The sequence below is a fragment of the Astyanax mexicanus genome, chromosome 14 (assembly GCF_023375975.1).
Source record: "Astyanax mexicanus isolate ESR-SI-001 chromosome 14, AstMex3_surface, whole genome shotgun sequence".
NCBI classification, from domain to species: Eukaryota; Metazoa; Chordata; class Actinopteri; order Characiformes; family Acestrorhamphidae; genus Astyanax; species Astyanax mexicanus.
This window is the reverse complement of record NC_064421.1, coordinates 42,892,375-42,918,223: the sequence shown is the minus strand read 5'-3', so window position 1 is coordinate 42,918,223 and position 25,849 is coordinate 42,892,375. Positions and strand designations below refer to the sequence as shown.

The following is a 25,849-nucleotide window of genomic DNA, read 5'->3' as shown; positions in this document are numbered from 1 at the left end:
AAATATTGATTTCTGAACTCTTAAAACTTTATTAATAAGAACTTGTTTTCTTTGCATTATTTGAGGTCTAAAAGCTCTGCAACTTTTTTCTATTATTATTTTAGACATTTCTTATTTTCTGCAAATAAATGCTCTAAATGACAATGTGTTTATTTGGAATTTGGGAGAAATGTTGTCCGTAGTTTATAGAATAAAACAACAATAATTAATTTCCTCAAACATATAAATAGCAAAATCAGAGAAATTGATTCAAAAACTGAAGTGGTCTCTTCATTTTCTTTTTCAGAGCTGTATATTAAAATAATAAGGTAACAACTATAATTAGCAGTTTACTAAATAATTAATATAATTATAATTATTATAAAATAATAATTATAAAGTAGTATTATAATAATAATGTAAATAATTCTAGAATCGATCCTGCGTTTTTAGACAGGCATGTCTTCAGAAAGCTTGTTGTTGGTTTAGGACCTTCCTCCTCATGGAAAGATGGCGGCGGCCGCTCGGCTATGCTGTGCCCTCCGTGTTTCAGTTGAAGGTGAGTTTCTGCTCTTTTTTTCAGTGTTTTTATATCAGTTAAACCGGTGTTAAACGCGGTCTCGGCTGGATATGAGCTGCAGGGTGAGAGCAGCGCTTTATTAAAGTTCTGAACAGTAGAACAGCGCTGTATTCTGGAGGACAGTGTGCAGTGAGGCTGAGCTGCGCATGCGCTCACGCTTTCCGCTATGACATTAGCATCAGGTTTAGGACACCAGGGTGTTTAATACCTAATTTCATCTGTTTATACATTAAAACACATCTAACAGCAGGCAGAGACAGAGCGTGGGAGCTGGGTTTGAAGAGTTACCGTAGTGTAGGGCATGTTAAGAGGGTAAATGGGGAACATTGTTTTAAAAAGAGGCAAATTTAGCATTTGCATTTAGTACAGCAGTACAATGTAATTCAGCCTCTGTGTTAAAAAAAAAACAAAAAAAAAAAAACATTACAACACTGTACTGGAGGAGTACAGAGAACAACACAGAGAGAAATAGCGGTTGGGAGACATGTCGTCTTCCAGGGAGGTTGGTAGTTAGTAAGGGTGTAAGATAGATAGTGTGAAATAGTGATATTGTATCATTATATTTTGCTTTGAAACGTTGTATTGGTTTTCAAACTATTAGTTTACTTCTTCTAAAGATTGTAGGGATCCGAAGTAGTGGTGCACCAATGTGAGAATTCTGAGACTGTTGCTGAAAAAAAAGTAGAATTTCATTGAAAAGTTACTGTACTTCAGTAATTTACTTAAAAATATAAAACTCCAATATTATATAGATGTATTACACATAGAGTGATCTATTTTATTTATTTTATTGTAGTTGATTATGGCTTACAGACCAATTGGTAGTTTTGGTATTGTGCGAAGTCCTGCTGGAAAATGAAATCCGCATCTCTATAAGCGTTGTCAGCAGAGGAAAGCATGAAGTGCTGTAAGATTTTTTGGGGAAAACACTGCACTGACTTAGTACTTGATAATATAACACAGTGGAACAACACCAGCAGATGACATGTCTCTCCAAACCATCACTGATTGGTGGAAACTTCACACTAGACCTCGAGCAGTTTGGACTGTGTGTCTCTCCACTCTTCCTCCAGACTCTGCTCCCTTGATTTACAAATGAAATGCAAAATTTACAGATGGTCAGTGATGGTTTGGATAGCCACCATGTCATCTTGCTTACAGTATTGCAATATATTTTAGAGTTTTTGCCAATACACAGCCCTAGGGTTAGGTTAGGTTCCTTGCTCAAAGTCGCCTTACCTATATCCTCCCAGCTCCTACTTGATAATGAGCTCTGGTGGACACAGAAACGTCTGGGACAAAGTGGATTCTCACTGTGATAAAAAAACACTGTATCGTTGTTGTCACAAAAAATAATGCATCTCTTTGACTGTTCTTTTTGTATTGCATCAAACTTTATTGATGAAAAGACAAACAGAAATGCTCTAAAATGAGAATCTTCTCTTGTGCAGTTAGTTTAGTTTTTTTGGTAATGTTTTAGGGGGTGACATCTTTGTCTCTGTTTTTTAAAGCAGTTGGAACATTTCGAGGACTGGGAGGTGCTGTCCTCTACTCTCCCTTGAGTCGGGCCAGGTTGACCATTCATGGTCCAGCTATTGCTGCCCCGGCTGCCTGGCAGCAGACCCGCTCGTCCAGCTTCTTCAACAAATGTAAGCAGCTCATACTGGATCACTAAGACACTTAGTGCATTTACATATATCAGAATTTGCCAATCCAAGAATGTGTTTATATGAATTTATCAGACTAATAAGATGGAATGGAAACCTGAGTTTATGAGTTAGAAACCTGAGTTTATGAGATAATCAGATCAGATCACTGTAGACCATTAATTTGATTAAAGAGCTTGAATGGATGGATGGGTGGGTGGGTGGATGGATGGATGGATGTAAGGAAGGAAAAGTATAGTTTTGGGTCAACAGCCCTCTTGCAGTACTGTCGTGGTCCACAGGTAAAAGCCACTGCTCTAAAACATCCCTATTTAATTGTTAAACATGGTGGAGGTAGTATAATGGTCTTGCTCAGTTTGCTCAAATTGACCAAATATAAATCTTTTGAATGATACTATATATATACAGTAATCCAAAGTTGACTCAAAAAGCCAAATCAGACAGCTGACCTCAAGCCAGATGAGCATGCATGCATATAAATTTGTGCAACTAAAAACAGGCATTTTATAAAATATATATACTTTTATTTTGACTTGTTTAGTTATTAAATCATACCTGTGCAACACAGTTTGCTTGTAAATGTATTAAAGGCCTGGTTCCATCAGTAAAAAAAAAACAATTCAAACTAATTCCCTGTTAGTTTTATTATGCTTTAGGTGCTGCAAGTTTGAATTATAATTCATACCACATATCTCAAATTAGCATGCATAAAGCCATAACATTTTTCAACACACGTTTCAGTGTGCTCTGTGACTCACTGTGCCCTCGCTGCTGCTCACTGAACTGCTAGAGCCGAACACTGATACACAATAGACCTGATTTGTGATTTTTTCCAACCAGGACAGATTAGTCTGATGTTTCCCATTAATTAGATGATTCATTGAGAGTCTGTGACTTGTGACAGTGTGTCAGTGACTAGCATTTATTAGCTTTATGAAATATGAATATGTTTTTGTATGATATTTTTATGGTAATTTACCACCTAGTGCTTCTGTAGTGCTGCCAGAAATTATGAAGATATAAAGTGCTCATAAAATTCTCAGGTAGCCAATAAATCTATTAAAATCTTAGCAGTAATTATTTCATTAATGAGGATCTTATGGTTAATTGATACTACAATAATTATATTTATGTCTCATACTCATCTCAAACTATATATTAAATCTTAATATTAATTTATATAATATAAAATTTAATCTCATTATCGAGTGCCATGTGATATCGTACGCATTAATAATAATGCCCTGAAATATTGTGACCTATCACCCACCCCTAATTATCACATCAGGGTGAGACTTTTTTTTTTTTTTTTTTTTTTTTTTTGCTGTTTTTAGCAAAAGAAAAATTCACACTGTTCTCATTTCCCATTCTATATCTACTATAGACATATAATTCTGGATATATGGAGATATTTGGAGTGCATTATTATTAGTATCATGACAATCTGGATCATTGACTTCAGTTAAAAATCTGATTAAATTTGATCTGATTCTTGTATTTTTATAATATCTCAGGGCTGTGCCATATCATATCGTATGCAATAAAAAAAAGTAATTTTAATAATGTGTTTATTTCAGTTTTGTGATATCACCAAGAGTATCGTTATCACAAAAAAATACCATGAAATATTGTAATATTATTTTAGGGCCATATCGGCCACGCCTACTGTCCAGCAGTATTTATTTTACAAAATCTATTTTTTTTTTATCTCAACTTTATAACTTATTAAATTCTTAGATTTCAGTGCTACTAAAAAGTTTTTATTAATTAAAAAAATAATTTTCTACTTTTTCTTGACCATTTAAATAAATTAAACAGCATTGTATTTTGTTTTGCTTTTCTTTTTTTTTTTTTTTTAAAGAACAAATGCAAATATTTATAAAGCACCCAACTAGGCCTGTCACAATAATTGCAATTACAATAAATAAACCCGACCAATAATTTTTGATAATAGTTTTATTTGTATGTTTGTTCACACATATAACAGTGAACAGTATTTAAGCCAGTCATGCTTTAGTAACTGTGACTCCATACACACAGTTTGGACTGAAGTAGGTGAAGAAATTAGTATGTAATTCCCAAACTAATTATAATAAATGATTAATAAAGTTTTTGCTGTCTTTAAAAAGTGTATGATTACTTTTTATGCTATTCTGTTTTCATTATGTCAGTGGTATTTAATAGTCTTAAAATAACAAAAATATCGTGTATCGCAATAATTTCTGGGACAAAATATCGTCCACAAAAAAATTCTTATTGTGACAGGCTTACACCCAACACTGTTAGTGTCCCAGAAGACAAACCAACAAAGCACAGCACATTTACCTCGGCAGTGCTTTTCTAACCATTTATTATCTCAGCAGTGAAATCGGTCTCTCTGTACAACTGTCTGTCTATTTTTTTTATATATTTCTATCCGTATGTGTGTCTGTCTATTTATTTGTCATTTATCTTAACTAGAAAAATTATTTTGTTATGCCAAGTCACATGCAGTTTAAATTATATTTTGAATAATTATAAAATCTTTTAGTTTTTTTTTTTTATATTCATATGTGACAACTGTTGAAGAGGCCACATTTTCTTTTACAATGTTAAATAAAGCAAACACTATTTTTTTTTTTTGCTATGAGCTAAAAACTATCACTTATTTACACTTAAAAAATCAACAAATATTTATTTATGCAGTAAATAAATCGTATATACTTCAGCTTTATTTATCTTTTTTTTTTTGGTGACATTTTTTGGAATTTTCACTTGGTTGTTATTATTATTATTATTATTATTATTATTATTATTATTATTATATTCATATTAATATTCATTTTCTTCTGTTTTGTTTTACATTATTACTTCAGCAAGTTTATTTAAATTTTTTTCTTCTATGATTTATCTCTGAGTAGAAGAAGGTGTTGTTTAGTACTTGGGTAAACTTCACAAAGGGAGAGATGTGAAGCGTCAGTGTTTGGTAATGTTATGAAACATACCCGGGTTTTGCGTGCGGTTCCGGCAGCATATGGCCGCGGCTGCAGCAGCAGCAGCGAGAGGCTGAGTTGTGCTTGAAGTGCTGTTTCTAAAATTGGGATCTTCCTTCTGTTAAAGTGCTTTTGCGTCTTCACGTTTAGCAGCCCTGCTCCTGCTTTTACTGCAGTGCTGCTGTAATGTCTGTGGAGGATAGCCTTGGTTTATAATATATTCAGGCTTGTGGAGAAGTCTTGCTGCAGATGCTTTTGTTGCACCAGTTTTACAGAGCTGTGTTTCTCCTCTGTCTTCCCAAAAGCCTTTTAAGATGATAGACATTTGAAACATAAGGATATGTTAAGGTTACTGTGGTCTTACGTTTTAGTAGACTTTAATTTAGACTTTATAAACAATGATGCTCTTAGTAGATTATTTGTCTGGATAGTCAAAGATTATTTTTGTCATGTACTCAATATCTGCTTCTTGTGGGTACATTTACATTACCGTATTTTTCTTAGTATGAGGTGCTTTTATAATTCTCTAGTTTTCCCAAAATTCATTGGTGCGCCTTATGTATGAATTCTGCCCCTTAGGTTGGAAGGAGCAGTAAAGCCACTCCGCTCAAGTTCAGAGTTATACAGGCGTGTTTTTCAGTAAAGTTTCTCCAGCATCAAGGCTGGAGCACTATTAGCATGAGCCGTTTAGAGACATGTATCAGCCTGTAGTCTGCGTATGTACCGTTTTAAAAGAAGCTATGTGGATCGAACTGTTAGCTAATATCGTCCTGGCTTACCGGAACACTCAGGGTTCCTCAGTGTAGCCTTGGCTAGCCTTAATGGAAATCGGCAGCTCTAAACTTACTGTAAATAAATGAAAGTGCTTTACTCACCCAGATAAACAGTTGTCAGGAGAGAAATCTGTTTAGGTTAACATCCAGAGCTCGTTTGATTTTAAAATATATATATACATTTATTTTGTTACAGTTTAGTACAGTTTACTTAACTTAGCTAAGCTTTCCAGGTGTCCCCACCCAGCAGAGAGATCTGCTGAATTAGAAGGAAAACATGGCGACACCCCTGTTCCTTCCTAGTGTCGCATGATGCGCCTTATAATCCCTAATAAGCCTTATTTATGAGAAAAGACCAGAAAATAGACATTTATTGATAGCCCACCTTGGCTCGGGACCCCCCACAGACAGAGCTAAAGCTGGGCTGCAACAGAGCTGACACTGTCAGCTTACAGCTCTGTGTACACCAGCTAGTTAGCGTTAGCTATCTTGTATAAGTAACTATAGGTTCAAACCGGATCTCCGGTTGATTCTGCGTTTTACCGAAACCTTAAATATCGGTCCTAGCACAGAGAAGAGTCGGGCGATTGTTTTCTGTGGGTCTTGAGTGATAGTTGGTGGAGCCAAGTTGTACTGGAGATTTTGGTACAGATCTGGCTTTGATCATTGCCATCCGGTATAAAGGAGCTGGGGCCTCATGTATTAAAGGTGTGTACACACAAAAACATTGCGTACACGGCACTTTCGTTTCGGGCGTATGCATGTTTTTTTGAACGTATGTATTGTGTTTTTACCATTTGGCGACACTTAGTGGCGATGCATTGAAATTACAACTATTAAGATATCCTTTATTCACACATTGTAGTAAGCCATTATTGGGTAAAATAAAGTAAATTAATCAGACAATTTCATTGGCTTACTGAAGTAATCATTTAACGTGTTTCCACGTAGCCTAGATTATATAAACATGCATAAAATGGTGCGCTGGAGTTGTTGGAGATGCAGCGTTAAAATATTGCTAATGGCCAAATTCACTGAGAGCGCATTTTCCGTGATCATTATGTTTTTTGGCCCATGATGATGACTGGCTTATAAGCCGTTTTAGATTTCCAAGAGCAAAAGAGGATAAGAAAACAAGCTGAGTGCGTGACGTGTGGCTTCTTGGTAAGCAACTCATTTAAAGCATTTAAATGAAAGCATGTATTATCCATCTTAGAATAATACAATTTAAAACATGGGTGATTATTAGTTATTAGGCTACGCGTCTTGTGACACTTTTCTTTCTTGACTTGCATATTATACTCTAGCATATTATTATTATTATTATTATTATTATTGTTATTATGACATTATACTCTGCGTAATTGAGGGAGGAGTCATGGCAGGTGTGATGTTTTCGTGCACTTGCGCTTGATTTCAAGTTGATTGCGATGTACTAAGAGAAATTACGTGGGATTCTGCCTAAGCACGGTTTGATAAATCCAGATTTTTTTGTGCCTGACTGCACTGACTGTAAATGTATCAGTAAATGATGATAAAAATGATGGTCCTGAAAACCCTCTCTTAGACTGGAAAGGTTTTCAACACAAACTAAATCTGTTTGAGAGCAAAGGGAAGCCCTGACAGGATTCGTATAGTGTTCCTAATGAAGTGCCGTGTGTATATCTGTCAGCGCAGTGTTTGGGATGCCGGCGCTGTCAGATAGAATTATGATATTTCTTTTACTGCTTTTGTTGGGATCTGGTGGTTCATTAGGCCTGCCAGGCCCTTCCGCCTCTTTTAATTAAGTTCTAATTAAATCAGAACAACATCAAACAACTCCCCACATCCCACAACACACACAACCCTCTCCATCAGACCCCCACGGCGGCGTGGGGACGCAGTGGAAAGGGGGGGAGGCTACAGCCAACACCAACGGAACCTGAGTGTGTGAGAGCGAGAGAGACTTTCACACTGTTTAATCAAGGGATACACAGACATAGCTAACTTTTGTTTCAACTAGGGCTTTCTGATAACGATCCAATACTTTGAATTTGAGTGAATGAAAGATGCCATGAGTGAGCAAAGCGAGAGACAGCGTGACTGCAAGCTAGTGCTGTGCGTTATGACGATAAATATCGTGAGGACTATAGAAAAGTGCCTATCGTGCTACTTACTTAAGTGCAAGTAAACGAGCAAGAGAGTGCACAACTGATTGAGCATTATCGAGAGATGGTGTGAGTGAGCGAGGGCGAGAGGGCGAGAGAGCGAGCGAAAGACAGTGCAAGTGAGTGAGTGAAAGATGGTGTGGGTGAGCGGGCGCGAGAGCGAGCGAAAGACGGCGCGAGAGAGCGAGCAAGCGTCTTCAGCACAGTGGCAATGTGTCAACAATTTGAATGATCCACATTTCTGTGTGAGCTTTATACTCGTGTGTCCAACAGTGATGGTATAGTTGTGAAAAAGTGAAAAAGTAATCCGTTTACTGATTACTGATTACTCCTTTAAAAAGTAACTTAGTTACTTTATGGATTACTTGATTTAAAAAGTAACTAAGTTACTTTACAAGTTACTTTACTTAGTACTTTTTGTTATTTTGGCCTGGTTTTATTTTATAATCACATGTTGAGGACGAAACGGTGGAGTGGGGGGAGTAAACCAATGGTTGTACCTCATTAACAGAAGCTTCTCAATCCTCTTGTCAGAAAGTCTATTTCTTCTAGGCACTTTGTTGTCAGCACAGAGTGTACAGCGAACCCTGATATTAGAACCTTTAGCTGATACTAACTCAAAATAGTGGCTGTATTTCCAGCTACAAAACGCACTTCTCTCGCCTGCCTCCATGAATTCGTTTGTGCCGCTGCGAGTCCGAGACGCGTGTGATTGGGGGGGGGCAGAGTGTTACTGACATCACTGATGTCCAACAGGGCGCTGTTGCGACTTTGTTCGCCTCGCTTTGTGTGCGCTCTGCCTTTTATTGCAAAGTATTGAAAATTGCCACCAAATTGGTTTTTACCTTTTGCCACTTGGTAGTAGCACACATTTCGGTTGATACCTTTTTGATATCAAATTTCGATACTTAGCCCTAGTTTCAACACAAATCCAATCCGCTTTCGTTTTTCCTAAATGTGCTGCACGGGACAGTTCTGGACCTTCACGAGCGGCCTGTGTGGACTTTGCAGCATTCAGATTAAAAATATGTGGTCAGTCAATTAGCAGTTTAACCTATCTGTAGCATTTACAGGGTAGCCATTGCGTTTGGAGGAAAGCGCAGCCACTCAACTTTGATGCATCAGCTCACAGATGTCTTGTGCTGACCGACATCACCCTTTAGACATCACCCTTTGGAGTGGTCTACTCACCCCAAGACAGCAAGGCCAATTGTGCTCTCTCACGACTCTGATGGCGAGCTGCATTACCGGAATTTACACTAGCGATTAGGGGTGTGACGAGATCTCGTGGCACGAGATCTCGCGAGATTAAAATGGACGATATTTTTCGTCAGGCTTAAACCGGTCTCGCAGGGCAAAAAAACAGTTAGGTGTGGACTTTTTAAGAGGGATCTGGCAACCCAGTAGCGATAGCGATAGAGTATGGTGGAGAGCAGCTCTCAGCAGAAGAGGAAAATTCGGGCATTTGCATAACAAAGAAAAAAAAACACAAACCATAGGCTTGATATGACTGGTTGTGGTTTGCACTTATTGTTTGCACTATATAAGACCTAGAAAAGTTTTATTTTATTTTTTATTCTCATTTCTATTTCTATTTCTTATAGAATCAATGTGTGAGAGAAACCTGTCTGTTAAGTTTGCGTTATATGATTTTGTTAAATAAAACTTTTATTTTTAAATCTCCTCTTGTCTCATGAACCCAATATTGTGTCTCGTCTTGTTTCGTGATAATAGTGTCTCGTCACACCCCTACTAGCGATCTCCTGAATGTAGTGACAGTCCCTTAATCCGTTGGACCACTCTGAGCCCCTCGTGTCCACTTTGAGTCAATAATTTTTTTTAATCGACACTAAAAATTATGTTGACTAATTGTTGTATTGTTTTTTTTTTCAGAGAGAATTTATATTGCCAATATTCCACATCTCTGTCAGCAATGGGTGCACCATGAAGCATTCATTAGCAGGGGTGTCCGCAAACATTTTGACCTGTGTGCTAGTGTAATTTATAAGTTTGACAGGTGTTCTGTTGGGAGGTCAGCAGTGTTAAAGTGAGTGTTAGTTGCTGTTGGTGCCGTTTTGTTTTACTTGAGTCAGCATTTTAGTGCCGTAACGTCTAGTTGGTTGTCAAGTTAGGTTGTTTTCTCCAAAGCTGAGGTACAGAAGATGCTACATGAGTCCTTCAATGATAATCAATAGGTGTTTCAGTGCATGTGTGGAAATGGAAATGATGAATGATCTAACCTGGCAATAACTGAACTAAAAAATATTTTTTCCTTGCATATGGCAGAATATAACCGGCATTACCTTGTGTTGAGTCATGCAGTCATCAGTGTATGACTCACTGAGGGAAAGTTATAGAACATAGTCTTTAGCATTGCACAGGTAAACAAAATAAAAAAATTCAAAATGAGTGGTGCTGATAAATAGTTTTTAGGTAAAATGGGTCGTTGGATGCCGTTGCCTAGTAAGATTAATCAAAATTAAAATGAATATTTGAGGCAAAGTTGTGTCTCAACTTTTTCAACACCATTGTAGAACTGTCTCAGGCTTCAGGCAGCGTATTGAAAGCCATTTGTTTGGTAATAACTACCTGTGAGGGAGCTTTTAGAAACGTTTCAATGCTTCAGGCGGCTTTTCCATTGCTCACCACTGTTCTCAGTTCTAAATCATTTTGTTTCCGAGAACAGAACTTTTCACACCATACCCACTCTGAACTGTTTTCTTTGTATCAGTTTAGAATCAGATCATTATAATTTAATACCACTTTGAGAAATTGTCATTTGTCATAAAAAAAAAAACCCAGTGCTGTGGTCATTAATCTGTGCCCCACCCAATCCTTATCACATCATATGGCAATATTTAGTTTTTCAATACTGTATAATTTTTTTAAAACACTATTGATTTTGTGTTGTTACAATTTCAGCCACCAGATAGAAGTGTTGTAATTTGTTGTGGGAACTTTTCTTTTATTGTGATTCTAAGAATATAAGGTAGGGCTGCAACGATAAGTTGATTTAATCGACAAATATTAGGGAATTATTTTGAAAACACATCCAACAGTCAGGGCAACCCCGTGGAGATATAAAAACTGGTCAGCAAATGATTCTTTAAACCTGTACAAACCAAAGGAGCCAACACCTCCAACTTAGCATAGCATCTTTCTGACAGATTCATATAAAAAATAATAGGCTTTATCTGCGCTAAACCGACTGAAGAGCACATTCACACGCTTGTGTTCCTGGCTTAAAACCTTGAGGTGGCCAAAGAACTGTATAGAAAATAAGTCTGCGGAAAAAAAAAAAAAAAAAAGGACACGTTTTTTTTTTTCCCCCTCATAACTTGACCATAAAGCTTAGCTGCTGTAACAAAGTGTTTTTATATATATATATATATATATATATATATATATATATATATATATATATATATATGTATATATGTATATATTGTGACGGTCTAGGCACCACCAGTGTGTGTACACAAAGACAGGGAGACCAGTTTAGCCAAAAAGAAAGGACCCTGAAGGGTTGTTTATTGGTCTAATCAGCCTGCTTGGGGAAAATAGAGCCACTAAAACATGTATGCAATCAGTAAAGGATAGAGGGGGTGTATGTGCTGTGTTGGGTGCATGTGATGGTCAGTATAGTGAAAAAACCCAACCAAAATACTATCCCCAACTCAGAGCAGTCAAACAAACAAAAATGGAAGCCTCCACACTCCTGTGTGGGATTCCAGGACAGGAGCAGACTTGGTTTAAGGCTTTGGTGAGGAGGCGCCGTCCTCCTATGTGTCTCTCTCTCTCCGGGAGTCTCTTCAGGAATCTGTATTAGAGAGAGAGAGGGGGAGAGAGAGAGATGGAGAGGGCGTGCAGAGGGAGAGAGTAGCCCACGTGCACCAAAAGTTACCAGGAGAAAAAGAAGACAGCGTTAGTGGACAAAACGGGCATGGATTCCCCGTCTCACTCCCCTCTCCCCTCTGACTGTTTGCTCCTCTTTTATACTCTGTCTTCCCCTCCCCATGCTCCTCACTCAGCCCTGTCATTAGTGCTGGCCAGGCGTGGGTGATCAGTGTGGCCCCACCCCCCTGCTGCATGCTCACAATCTCTGCTCATCTCAGCAGGCTTGTTTTGGGAGTCTTGGCTGTTGTCGGCTACCTCAGATGGGCTTGCGGTATCCCACACCTCACAATATATATATATGTTTAAAGTGGCAAATGATCTGTACAGAAAAAAGTCAGTGGGGAAAAAAAAGAGGATATGTTATTTAAAAATATATATATTATTATAAGTATTATTATATTAAGTTAAAATAATTTCCTTGTGCTCAACAGGTAGCAAACTGAATAAATATCACATTGTTAATGTTTTCTGTTTTTTTTTTTGTTTGTTTGTTTTGTTTTTTTTTAAGAGAGAATTTTAGGTTCAATTATCTTTTTACGTTTTGCACATCGAGAGACTTTTTCTGAGAGAATTTTTTTAAAAACAGCTGGAGCTTAGTGAGCTTGGATGGAGAGCGTTTGTTTCTTAACAGCAGTTTTTTTTTTTTTTTTTTAGCTCTTTCCACAGATTCTCCATTAGATTCAGGTCTGGACTTTGACTCGGCCATTCTAACACCTGGATATTCGTTTATTTGTGAACTGTTCCATTGTAGATTTGGCTTTATGTTTTGGATCATTGTCTTGTTGTAAGATAAATCTATAAATACCCGTCCCAGTCTCAGATCTTTTGCAGAACCCAACAGGTTTTCTTTTCCAGAATGCTCCTGTATTTGGCTCCATCCATCTTCCCATTAATTTGAACCATCTTCCCCTAACCATGTCCCTGCTAAAGAAAAGCAGGCCTAAACCATGTGTCTCCCAAGTTGCTTGTGGCAAACTTTAAACTAGACTTTTTATGGATATTGTTGAGAAATGGCTTTTTCTTCTTGCTACTCTTCCATAAAGGCCAGATTTGTGCAGACTGATTATATAACTGATTGTTGTCCTATGGACAGAGTCTCCCACCTCAGCTGTAGATCTCTGCACTTCATCCAGAGTGATCATGGGCCTCTTGGCTGCATCTCTGATCTTCTCCTTGTTTGAGCTGAAAGTTTAGAGGGACGGCCGGGTCTTGGTTAGTAGATTTGCAGTGGTCTGATACTCCTTCCATTTCAATATGATCTCTTGCACAGTGCTCCTTGAGATGTTTAAAGCTTGGGAAATCTTTTTGTATCCAAATCCGGCTTTAACCTTACTCCACAACAGTATCTCGGACCTGCCTGGTGTGTTCCTTTGGTCTTCATGATGCTCTCTGCATAGCTTTAAACAGAACTCTGAGACTCTGATCACAGAGCAGCTGCATTTATACGGAGATTTGATTACACACACAGGTGGATTCTATTTATCTTCATCATCATCAGTCGTTTAGATCAACATTGGATCATTCAGAGATCCTCACTGAATTATTGGAGTGAGTTTGCTGCACTGAAAGTAAAGGGTTGAATAATATTGCACGCCCCACTTTTCAGTTTTTTATTTAAAAAAAAAAAAAAAAGTTTCAAATATCCAATCAATTTCGTTCTACTTCACAAATGTGTCCCACTTGTACAATTTTATACCTATTACTAGGGGTGTGACGAGATCTCGTGGCACAAGATCTCGCGAGATTAAACGTGGCGATATTTCTCATCAAGCTTTAACCTAAAAATAGTTTAGTGTTGACTTTTTAAGCGGAATCTGGCAACACAGCAGGAGTGCAACTACTTTCTGGAGTGCAAACTTAGTATCAGCGCCCCGAGGGGGGCTCAGCAAAGCTGATTGGCTGTTTCTCCTGAGAAAAAAATGATTTGGGTTAGGGTTTCATTTGGCGCCCCCTTTAGTGCAGCGCCCCTATGCGTCGCATAGGCTGCATACCCCCTTTTTAAGTTGTATATCTGGTTTCATTTTGGCTCCAGTGGAAAAAATAAACGGTAACAGAGTGACCAACAAGACACAAACCATATATAAATACTGTAAGTAAATCCTACACGTGACTGTTTCATAGGCAGTTGTACTAATCCCTTAGCTCTGTACTGTATTAAAAACATGTTCTGTCTCTGTTTGCACTTCAAGCATAGTCTTAATATGACTGGTTATGGTTATGAATAGTTAAATTACAAGAGATTTAGGAGAAAAAAACACAAACCATAGTCTTAATATGACTGGTTGTGGTTTGCACTTATTGTTTGCACTGTATAAGATCTAGACAAGTTTTTTTTATTTTATTTTTTATTCTTATTTTTATTTCTGTTTCTTGTAGAATCAATGTGTGAGAGAAACCAGTCTGTTAAGTTTGTGTTATATGATTTTGTCTAATAAAACTCTAGTTTTTAATTTTTTCTTTTTTTATTTAAAATTGTATTTTTTAATCTCGTCTCGTCTCGTTCTCGTGAACCCAATATCGTGTCTCGTCTCTTCTCGTGATATTAGTGTCTCGTCACACCCCTACCTATTATGGTTGAAAAGTTCCAGAGGGGCGAATACTTGCAAGGCGCTGTATATATTTATTTTAGTTAATAAAAGGTATTTTAAGCAGAATGTTTTGTGGTGGTTTAAATGGGCATTGAGTTGTAAAAGTAAAAAAAAAAAAATGTCCGCTCTAGTGTGACCCATTGCATGTTTTTATGTTTTAACAGTGACCGCTGACGAGCTATGGCGTGGCGTAGTTGCCGACAGTGGCAGCGGTGCCAGGAAGGGCAGAGGAAAGAGAACCAAGCGCAAACTGAAGAAGGACCTCAACATTGGCCAACTTGTTGGAGAAGGTACAATCACCTCACAGGCTCCCATCTCACACTCTCGCCTCTCCTTTCTTCAGGGCCTACACTACACAGATATGCCAAAAGTCACGAGACAGCAGTATGTGAATCTGTAAATGGATCATGAAATATTACCGTAATGTCCAGGCTATTGAGAGCACCTGATTGTGAGCTGCAGGAGTTCACGTTACTTGGTACTGCATTTTTCACATATATACATTTTTCACATATATATATATATATATATATATATATATATATATATATATATATATATATATATATATATATATATATATATATATATATACACAAACTTTAATATATTTTATTGAGATTTTAAGTGATAGACCAACACAAAGTAGCACATAATTGTAAAGTGAAAGTAAAAATGAAAATGAAACATTTTTTTCAAACTTTAATGAAAACTACTGTTTACAAACGCTGTTTTGTAAAGAATAATGGAATAATGGGGCAAAAATCTCAGTCTCTAGATGCATAGAGTATCTAGTAGACACAAACCCCAAAAAGAGTTGCAGCTGTAAATGTAGCAAAATATGGCTCTACTCCAGTTTTGATATAAAGGAGCTGAATACTTTTGCACATCACACGTTTCTTTTTTACTTTTATTGGATTAAAATGTTGAGAACCATGTAGGGGTGTGCCATATCGTATCGTACACGATAATACCGTCAAATGTTTTAAATATCATGAACGATATTATGCTCTAAAATGTCATGCCATATCACCCACCCCATTTCCCATTATACATCTACTAGAGACATATTATATATATGTCCAGTATCATTTATTTTACTTTAATCCTGGATTTATGGAGATATGTGGAGTGCATTTCTAGTATCATGATATTCTAAATCGGGGTGTCCAAACTACGGCCTGTGGGCCATTTGCGGCTCGTTTTTTGGAGCGGCCTGCGAGGTATTTTAGAAATAGAATGAAAGTTGGCCCGCTGTTAAGCAGGTTTTTATAATGTGAGATTCAAAGTTTGAACGCTAGGTGTCAGAAACTGGCCAAAGAGTCTAAAAGCGGAGAGAGTGAAGTTAAAGCGCAAAAAAACGGGCAAAAAAAGTGTAAAAGCGGAGAGGGTGCGCATTTCTAGCGCAGAAAAACGAACCTAAGAGTCTAAAAGCGGAGAGGGTGCGCAGTTTTAGCTCAGAAAAAACGGCCCAAAGAGTCTAAAAGCGGAGAGGGTGCGCATTTCTAGCGCAGAAAAACGGGCCAAAGAGTCTAAAAGCGGAGAGGGTGCGCATTTCTAGCGCAGAAAAACGGGCCAAAGAGTCTAAAAGCGGAGAGAGTGTGCATTTCTAGCGCAGAAAAATGGGGCAAAGAGTCTAAAAGCGGAGAGAGTGCGCATTTCTAGCGCAGAAAAACGGGCCAAAGAGTCTAAAAGTTGCCGTAATTAAGGAGTTTAATATTAAGAGACATCATGAAATTAAACATCAATTTGAAAAATCTTAGTTTACACAACACTGTCAAAGATAAAGATAGTAAGTCAAGTAAAATAGTGTATTAATTAAATAATCAGGAAAAAAGTATTATTTAAAGTGGTATATTTCATTATTTGTTTTATTACAGAGTCTGTGGCCCGTGACTTCAAATATATTTCTCCTGCTGGCCCCCAACAAAAAAAAGTTTGGACACCCCTGTTCTTAATCATTAACTTCTGTTACAAATCTGATAAAATATCATATGTATGTATGTAATAATATATATATATTTTTTTGTTGCAGTAGTGTATTCTTAAAATATATTTTTTTAATTCAGTGTTTTGTCATATTGCCATATCGCCCACCTCTAGAACCATGGATCATTTTCGTTCCACTTCACACTTTCGTTCCATGTGCTACTTTGTGTTGGTCTATCACTTAAAATCTCAATAAAAAACATTGAAGTGTGTGGTTGTAAGGTGACAAAATGTGAAAAGTTCAAGGGGTATGAATACTTTTGCAAGTTACTGTGAATGTATAAAAATAAATAAATAAATCTCCTTGATGTATCATCACTGTGATTGTAACATAGGTTAACGGTGCGTTGCTGCACCAGCAGTTCTAACACAAAGTAAACAAACGTGACCCCTACCTAGGGGTGGGCGATATGGCCTTCAAATAATATCACAATATTTCATGGTATTTTTGCGATAACGATACTCTTGACGATATGACAAAACACTGAATTACAAAAAAATAAATATTTCAAGAATACACTACTGCAACAAAATGAAAATTAAATTTTATGAGTTGTGACAGAAGTCAATGATCCAGAATGTTATCATACTAAAAATGCACTCCAAATATCTCAATATATCCAGGATTAAAGTAAAATCTACTTTATATAGTAGATATATAATGGAAAAAAAATGAGAAGAGTGTGAATTTTTCTTATGCTAAAAACAGCAAAAAAAAAAAAAAGGAGTACCCTGAAGTGATGATTAGGGATGGGTGATATGTTACGATTCTTTAGGGTAAAATATCGTTCACGATATTTTAAAATGTTGGCGATATTATTGCTTTTTTCAAGAACAACTCTAAACATCACGACAATTATCCATCATCCGGCATTTAGTCCACAGCTTGTGACAAAGGGTTTAAAGCAGGGGTGCACAACATACGGCCCGTGGGCCAGATACGGCCCGCTTAAACTGTCAGTCCGGCCCGCTAAAGTAAGTGCTGATGCATTTTTAATAAATAACGCTGTCACTTTAAATTTATTGGGAAGTTTGATGACATCGCGGAACACTGCCGCCTAGTGTTTACTTTCCGAAACTTAACTCAATCTCCCACCCGTAGCCATCACCATCCGCTGAATCGCGCAATTCTGTCTTTTCCGGCAGCAAAAACTGGGAGTAAATAAACAAAAGGTGATTAAAATAGGAAAGTACGACTTACCTCAGCAGTATCATGTCTTTGTCCAAACCAAGTACGAGTAAAAAAAGAAAAGTGGATCTCGAACATTTAACCCCGAATGGACATCCAAGTACTTTTTTTATGAAACAAGCAGTGCTGTTTTCTCATGTCTGGTGTGCTTGGAATGCGTGGCTGTGGCAAAGGAATGTAATTTACGCAGGCATTACGAAAACAAAACACCCAAAACTCGCCGATCTCAAAGGTAAGGACAGAAAGCAAAAGATTGAAGCACTAAAAAAAGCAACTGGTGCGTCAACAAAAAAAAAAGAGCCGAAAGGAGTCCGAAGCCTGTACCATTGCTAGCTACAGGATTGCTAACCTCGTAGCAAAATCTGCTCGCCCGTTTATTGATGGAGAATTTGTTAAAGACTGTATGTTGGAGGCTTGTGATGTCATTTGCCCAGAGGCCAAAGATGCATTTAAAAACATTAGTCTTTTGAGAAAAACCATTCAGTGACGAATTGTCTTTTGTCCAATAATTCATACTGAAAGTTACAAAGCAGGGTAAACGACGTCACATATTTTTTTTTTGCTGCTTTGGACGAAAGCACAGACAACACGGACACAGCACAGCTCACAATTGATATTATGCAATAGTAGCATAGTAAAACAATGTATTCCAATTTTGTGTGGAGACACCTGTAAAAATATGTGGCCCTCTGGTCTAGGTGTTAATGTGAAATTGGCCCTTGGTTAAAAGAAGTTGTGCACCCCTTGTTTAAAGGAACCCTCAGTCTTCACTAAAGCCGACATTAGACTGTACCAGCTGTCAGTTCATTCTGCGTGTCTCTGGTGATTGTCTCAATCACTAAAGTTTGCACTTAGGCTAATAGCTATTAAAGCTAACTGACCATTCTGACTGTAATAAGCAGCTAGATGAATACTCTGCACTCTCGCTAGTGCTGAACGCACTTAGGCTATTGCTACACGGCCATATATTCATTAGCTAAGCAAGAGCCGATGTTCACTCCGACCACAATCTATTACCCAGTCACTTACTGATGACCCATTTCCCCCGGCAGCGCGAATTAAAGAGACACTATACAGGAAAGTGTTTTCTTCACATAATAGTGAGTGCCAGATGAATGGGACATTCCACTACCAAAATTCTGTGGCTCATTAAAGCCAGGCAAACAGTGTGTGATGATTTTTTTTTTTTTTTTTTTATTATTACTATTATTATTATTACTATTGTTTATTTTAATTTTTTTATTTTTATTTTTTTTTTGCAATTGCATGAGTTGTGGACAGCTCACAATGCTATTTGAACCATTTGTCGTGTACAGATGACACCTCTAATTCATGTGCCCCTCATACTGTATGGTTCCGAACAACATTGCTGCGACATTTTACACGCAGCTTATAGACGGAGCTCAAGTGCTTGGTTCAGCAGAACATGTCACCCTGCAGAATGGTAAGAAAGTGCATAGCTTTGCTATCGTCCACGTAAAAAGAAGACGCATGGGCTCGCAGGTGGCTGAGACGACATGGACTCTACGGTATGGTAGTATGCTGCTATCTACTAGGGGTGTGCCATATCATATCGTACTCGATAATATCGCCAACATTTTTGAATATCGTAAACGATATTATACTCTAAAAATATCGTGCCATATCACCCACTGTTTTCATTTTCCATTATATATCTACTAGATACAGATTATATCTGTCCAGTATCATTTATTTTACTTTAATCCTGGATATATGGAGATATTTAGAGTGCATTATAAGACATCATGACATTCTGGATCGTTGACTTCTGTAACAAATCTGATCAAATTCTTCAAATTTTTTTTTTATATCTCAGGTAGGGGTGTGACATAAATCGTATGCAATAATAAAATAAAATTTTCATTTTGTTGCAGTAGTGTATTCTTGAAAAGAATTAAAAAAATAAAAATTATATCGCCAAGAGTATCGTTATCGCGATAATACCATGAAATATTGTGATATTATTTTAATGCCATATCGCCCACCCCTACTTTTTTCTTTTTTATGTTGTATGTAGATGGATAATATGATGGGTTTTTGTGACCTGCTGTGCATATCATTTAAGGAGAAACCTCGAAAAAGTTTCTCCATATATCGAGAAGGAAGATACTGATATGAAAAAGGCCATTACTAAGAAAAAATAATAATTATGGGTATATTTGCAATGAATTTTGGGGGGAAACAAAAAGTTGTGACGTTAAGAAATCAGCTCGCAAGACAACTCTCACTGTGAGACAAGTGACCAAAATTTCACTCGGCCGGCGGTGGCTGGTTAGAGTTGTCTATGCGAAGAGATAAGCGCAACTCGGGCAGAAATGACACCTTCATTCGATATAGGAGACTACAGGTCATTACAGCATTCTTAAGGCCAATTTAAACTTCTATGTCAAACCTAAGCCATATCCTATGTCATAGCCAAACACGCACCTCCCTGTGTAACTGTGCATTGCAGACAGCAGCAGCAGCTGCGATTGGTCAGCTGAGATAAACCCAAGGTGTGCAACACACGTTGGAGTATAAATTCAACTTCATGCACTCTAAAGGAGCTACCAGCCCAATCTTTATGATTCCGGCCCAAAACATGACTCCACCACCTTTTTGCTGACCTCACAGCCTTGTTGGGACATGGTGGCCATTCACCAACCATCCACTGCTCCATCCATCTGGACCATCCAGGGTTGCACAACACTCATCAGTAAACAAGACTGTTTGGAAATTATGTATGTCTTCATGTATGTCTGGGTCACTGCAGCCTTTTCTTTTTGTGAGCTCTTCTGCAGGGGTGGCCAAATAGTAGGTTTACGCACCACAGCAAGACTTTGAAAGATGCTATACCTTGAGTTTCACGGGACTCCAGAGGCACCAGCAGCTTCAAATACCTGTTTGCTGGTTTGTAAAGGAGGCATTTAAGCAGCTGCTCTTTTAATCCGATGAACTTGCCTAGCAGAAACCTTTCTCATTTTACCATTATCTGCACGAACCCGTCTGTGCTCTAAATCAGCAGAGGTGGAAAAAGTACAGAAAAATTGTAATGAAGTAAAAGTACCTTTACATTGCTAAAATTCTACTCAAGTAAAAGTACCCATCTAAAAATCTACTCGAGTAAAAGTAAAAAAGTACTAAATTTAAAATGTACTTTGAGTAAAAGTTACTTTTAGTTACTTTTAATTATTTGATGTAAAAAAGTACAACAAATCACAATTTAAATCGTTTTTAATGAACTATTATTCCACATAATAATTTGGATCTTTCAGGCAGTATTTGTTCAAACCAGCCCATAAAACATTTTCAAGAACAAGTGGTATAGGTTTCTATGATCCATGTTTTCTTTACTGTTAAAAAGTTATGATCATATATGTGACTATACAGGTCATTATTATATTTTATTGCTATTGCTGTGCTTTAACTGATATTTACATGTTTTTTTAACATTCAAGCAGATTGTTTAGTGATAAAAATACTCACCTCCACATGCTTTCACAGGTTTGATGTGGAAGTTTTGAAAGCTGGCAGCTGTGTCCTGCAGGGCACAGTTTGTATTGCATGAGGACGTTACTGTCTCGTTATTCCACACGCGAGCATCCGTGCACTGGCGCATCCACGCCAATTTTTTTTTTTTAAATTCAGACAATTTTGTTTTTTTTTCCCAGCATTTTATTTTTTACTCAGTAACAGAGAGTTTTCCAATGTAGCAAAGTAAATTACTTGTGTCAAAATGTACTTGAGTAAAAGTAAAGTTACCTATTTTAAAAACTACTTTAAAAATGACAAATTACTCATAAAATCTACTCAATTACAGTAACTTGAGTAAATGTAATTCATTACTTTCCACCTCTGTAAATCAGCCACAAATCTCTTCACAGTACGATGATCACGCTTCAGTTTTTGTAAAATATCTAATGTTTCCATACTTTGTCCAAGGCATTGCACTATTTTACACTTTTTAGCAGCAGAGAGATTTTTTTTTCTTTTCCAAATTGCTTGAAACCTGTGGCCTGTTTAGTAATGTGGAACAGTGCATTGAGTTTCCATTGGGAGGTCTGTTCAATAAAATTGGATTTATACATAACAGGTCATGACCTAGAAAGTATACTGACTGTCATTTGCATTGAGCATTTAGGAAAATCTGAGAAAAATATGCATAATAATTTGAAACACTGTTTATTTAACCCTTGTGTGGTGTTCGGGTCTGTGGGAGCCGTTTTCATTTTTCATCAAATGATACAAAAAATATTTTTTTCTAACTCAAACTCATTGGCATTGGCTCATTTTTTGTGAAAAACATATCAAAACACATTTTCCATAAACACACACTGTACACCCCCCCCCCACACACACACACATTTATATTACCAAGGGCTAATAAACATTGTTTCATTTGTAAATTTGAAACTAAACAAATGTTCTACTCATATCTTGAGTTGAATTAATTTTCTTTTACATTTTATTAAAAAACTAATAAAAAAAGAGTAGCACTTTTTGAAAGAAATGTAACATAAGAAAGGTAAAGGGCAAATATTAACCATGTAAGCTTATGTTTATATTGCTTGCAATTTAGGTGAAGCAAGCATGTGTAAAGCATTTTAATGTAGAATTGCTTAATTTTGCTGAATTAAATACAAGTAACAAAGTAAACGAGTCACAAACATATGAACACCATACAAGGGTTAAACAACTACATGCTACTAAATCTATATTCTAATAGATTTTTATAGCAGTGGAACTGTTTTCTCTGGAATGAGTGTGCTCCATCCAATACTTTTGGAATGAGCTGGAAAGCTAAAGGGAAACCAATCCTTTTTTGCGGTAGAAAGGTTTATCTGGACAGTAGAGACAGTTACACCAACAAAAGCAGGATAAACACTTAGTTTTAAAAAAATAAATAAAAATGACTAGGAATTAAACAAGTTAATCTTGTTACTTTAAGTTCCACTAAAAAATAATTTTTTTTTTTAATTAGTGTTCTTTGTGTTGATCTTTTTCCCCTGTTTTTCTCTGCAGGTCGCGGTGGCTTCCTCTGGCCTGGGTTGAATGTGCCGCTCACGAAGAACGGAGTCCGTCAGTCTTTTTCAAAGCGCGGGGAGGAGGAGCAACAGGAGGTGAGGGAGGAGCTTGTGCGCCAGAGAGACGAGTGGGACCGGAAAAGGAAGCTGAGAATAAAGAGAGAGAGGGGCTGGACTGGCAACTCCTGGGGTGGGATCAGCCTTGGACCCCCAGACCCTGGTCCTAATGGAGGTGTGTGTCTTAGTCTCTCTCACTGTCTCTCTCACTGTCTGTCCCTGTCTCTCTCTCTCTCTCTCTCTCTCTCCCTCTCTTACTTTCCTTCATATTTCTTGTAAGCGTTACTTACAACAAAGGTACTAAAGGTCACAGGTAAACACATACACTTCATTAAAAGTGCTTTTTAAATTTGCTCAGGTTATATTTGTTAGATACTAAAGTTTGTTTGATAATCAGAAAAATGTAAAGTATGAAAAAAATGCAAAAAAGGTGCACTATCAGTGAATGTCTATTTTCTGGTCTAGTTTCATATACAGTCATATGAAAAAGTTTGGGCACCCCTATTAATCTTCATCATTTTTAGTTGTAAATATTTGGGTGTTTGCAACAGCCATTTCAGTTTGATATATCTAATAACTGATGGACACAGTACTATTTCAGGATTGAAATGAGGTTTATTGTACTAACAGAAAATGTGCAATATGCATTAAACCAAAATTTGACCGGTGCAAAAGTATGGGCACCCTTATCATTGTATTGATTTGAATACTCCTAACTACTTTTTACTGACTTACTGAAGCACAAAATTGGTTTGGTAACCTCATTGAGCTTTGAACTTCATAGCCAGGTGTATCCAATCATGAGAAAAGGTATTTAAGGTGGCCAATTGCAAGATGGGCCCATCAAAACAACTCTCAAATGATCTAAAAACTAAGATTGTTCAACATAGTTGTTCAGGGGAAGGATACAAAAAGTTGTCTCAGAGATTTAACCTGTCAGTTTCCACTGTGAGGAACATAGTAAGGAAATTGAAGACCACAGGGACACTTCTTAGCTAGGGGGTAGCTAGCTAAGTTAAGTAAAGCTAAGCTAAGTAAACAAAACTGTTATAAAAAAAAAGACTTTTGTTTAAAGGCAAATGAGCACTGGATGTTAATTTACACAGTATTAACTAAATTTAACTAAAATTAAAATTAACTAAAGCGCTGGAGCATTAGAAGCTAACTGCTACAAGTTAGCGTCTAAGGATGGCTGACAGTGCTATATTGAGGAACCTAAGCTAGCGGTTTGTACTACGTAGCTTGTTTTAACACGGTAAACGCAAAGACTACAGCCCAATATACTCCTCTGAACGATTCCTTTGAAAGTGCTACTGGCTACGCTTACCGGGTAATGCTAATGCTGCTCCAGCAGCGCCAGCCGGGGTAAACAGCAGGCTACAGGCCGATAATACTCACCTCTGAAAAGAGAAACAGTGGTTTGCAGCTAATGCTAATGCTACTCTAGCTTGAATAAAGCTAAAACTGTATAAAGCTGTACTTCAGCAGAGTAGCTTTACTGCTCCTAACAACCTGACTGGTAAAATTCATACATAAGGTGCAACAGATTAAAAAGCGCACTTTTTTAAAGGATTTTAAATGTGCTTTATGGTTTGGAAAATACAGTATATGAAAACATATTGTAGGCGTGGTGTAAGATATATATTCTAGATTCTTATATACACATACATAGACAGATACTCCCTCACTCTCTCACTTATTGAGACCGAGCAATCTTCCTTTAATATACGCTCGCAGGGCCAGCTGTTCATCTCTTTCCTCCGCCGCGCTCTGTGACCATTAGATTCCCTGCCTCGTGATTGGCCGGCAGCGGCAGGCCGGTCGTCTGATCGTCATGGTGATTGATTACTTGGCGGCTCTGAGGATCGGATCCTAAATCATGTAAAGATGGTCTCTAACCCGTCCTCGCCCCGCGGGTCACCGGCGAGACGCACTCCGTCTTAAATCGGGGAAATGTTCCTGTCTTCTCCCATCTGCCGTCAAATACCTGCCCTGAGTTACCGCAGCAACAGCGCAGCCCTGAGTCAGAGCCCGGTATTACCACAACAAGATTAACAAGCTGCCTGCGAACACACACACACACATACATACACATACTCTGGGGGCTTCTGAGTTAACGGATTTGTCGCAGCACAGTTGGTTTGGTTCTAAATATAATCCCAGAATGTGTGAGTGTGATTTGTTGTTGTTTTTTTTTCGTATTTTCATACGCATTTTGAATTCTCTCCTGATGTTTGCAAATTTCTCACTTTCAGAAACGTACGAGGATTTCGACTCCCGTGTTCTTGAGGTGAGTACCCAAAGTTTCTTGTCCATCTCACTTCCTCCACGCACATATTTGCATATAAGTCTGGACCAGAGTCTGAATGTGCCTGTGTTTTGTTATATATATATGTGTGTGTTGTATAGTCTAGTCACAATACCAGAATTCTGACTTTTTACGATATCTAAATACCTAAAAATTACCTTAAAAAAAAAAGTTAGTACCTCAGAAAATGACTATATTATATAAGACCAATTGGTACTTTTGTCGGTGTGGGTAGTGTACCTGTTGGAGTCCCGCCTGCTGGAAAATGAAATCTGCACCACCACAAAAGTTGTCAGCAGAGGGAAGCATGAAGTGCTTTAGACTTTAGACTTTAGACTGTCTCTGTCTTTGTGTCTCTGTATATGTGTGACTGTCTGTGGCACCGTCCCTATGTGTGCGGGTGTCTGTGTCTGTCTGTCTGTCTATCTGTGTCTCTGTGTGTGTGCACGTGTCTCTCTGTGTCACTCTCTGTCCGTGTCGCCATCTCTGTTTGTAGCACTGTCTCTGTACGTGTGGGTCTCTGTCTGTGTCTCTCTCTATCACTGTCTCTGTCTGTGTCTCTGTCTGTGTCTGTGTCTCTGTCTCTGTACGTCTCTTGTCTGTGTCTGTGTCACGGTCTGTCTGTGTGTGTGTCTGGTTCTTTTCACCTGCAAGTTTATTACACAGAAATTCTTGAAGG

At 37.6% G+C, this 25,849-nt stretch overlaps 1 protein-coding gene across 2 annotated transcripts in view; it reads left to right on the top strand.

Annotated features, from left to right (window-relative positions):
- Positions 1-441: 441 nt before the first annotated feature.
- mrps5 (mitochondrial ribosomal protein S5) overlaps positions 442-25,849 on the top strand; it is a 51,727-nt gene continuing 26,319 nt past the window's right edge. The window contains exons 1-5 of one of the 2 annotated variants that reach the window (XM_022672635.2): positions 442-538; positions 2,071-2,208; positions 14,768-14,893; positions 22,804-23,037; positions 25,118-25,152. In XM_022672635.2, coding sequence (XP_022528356.2) covers positions 490-538; positions 2,071-2,208; positions 14,768-14,893; positions 22,804-23,037; positions 25,118-25,152 — 582 coding nt within the window. In that variant the 5' untranslated portion in view covers positions 442-489. The remainder of the gene's footprint in view (positions 539-2,070; positions 2,209-14,767; positions 14,894-22,803; positions 23,038-25,117; positions 25,153-25,849) is intronic. The other variant, XM_022672636.2, reaches the window with a different exon arrangement.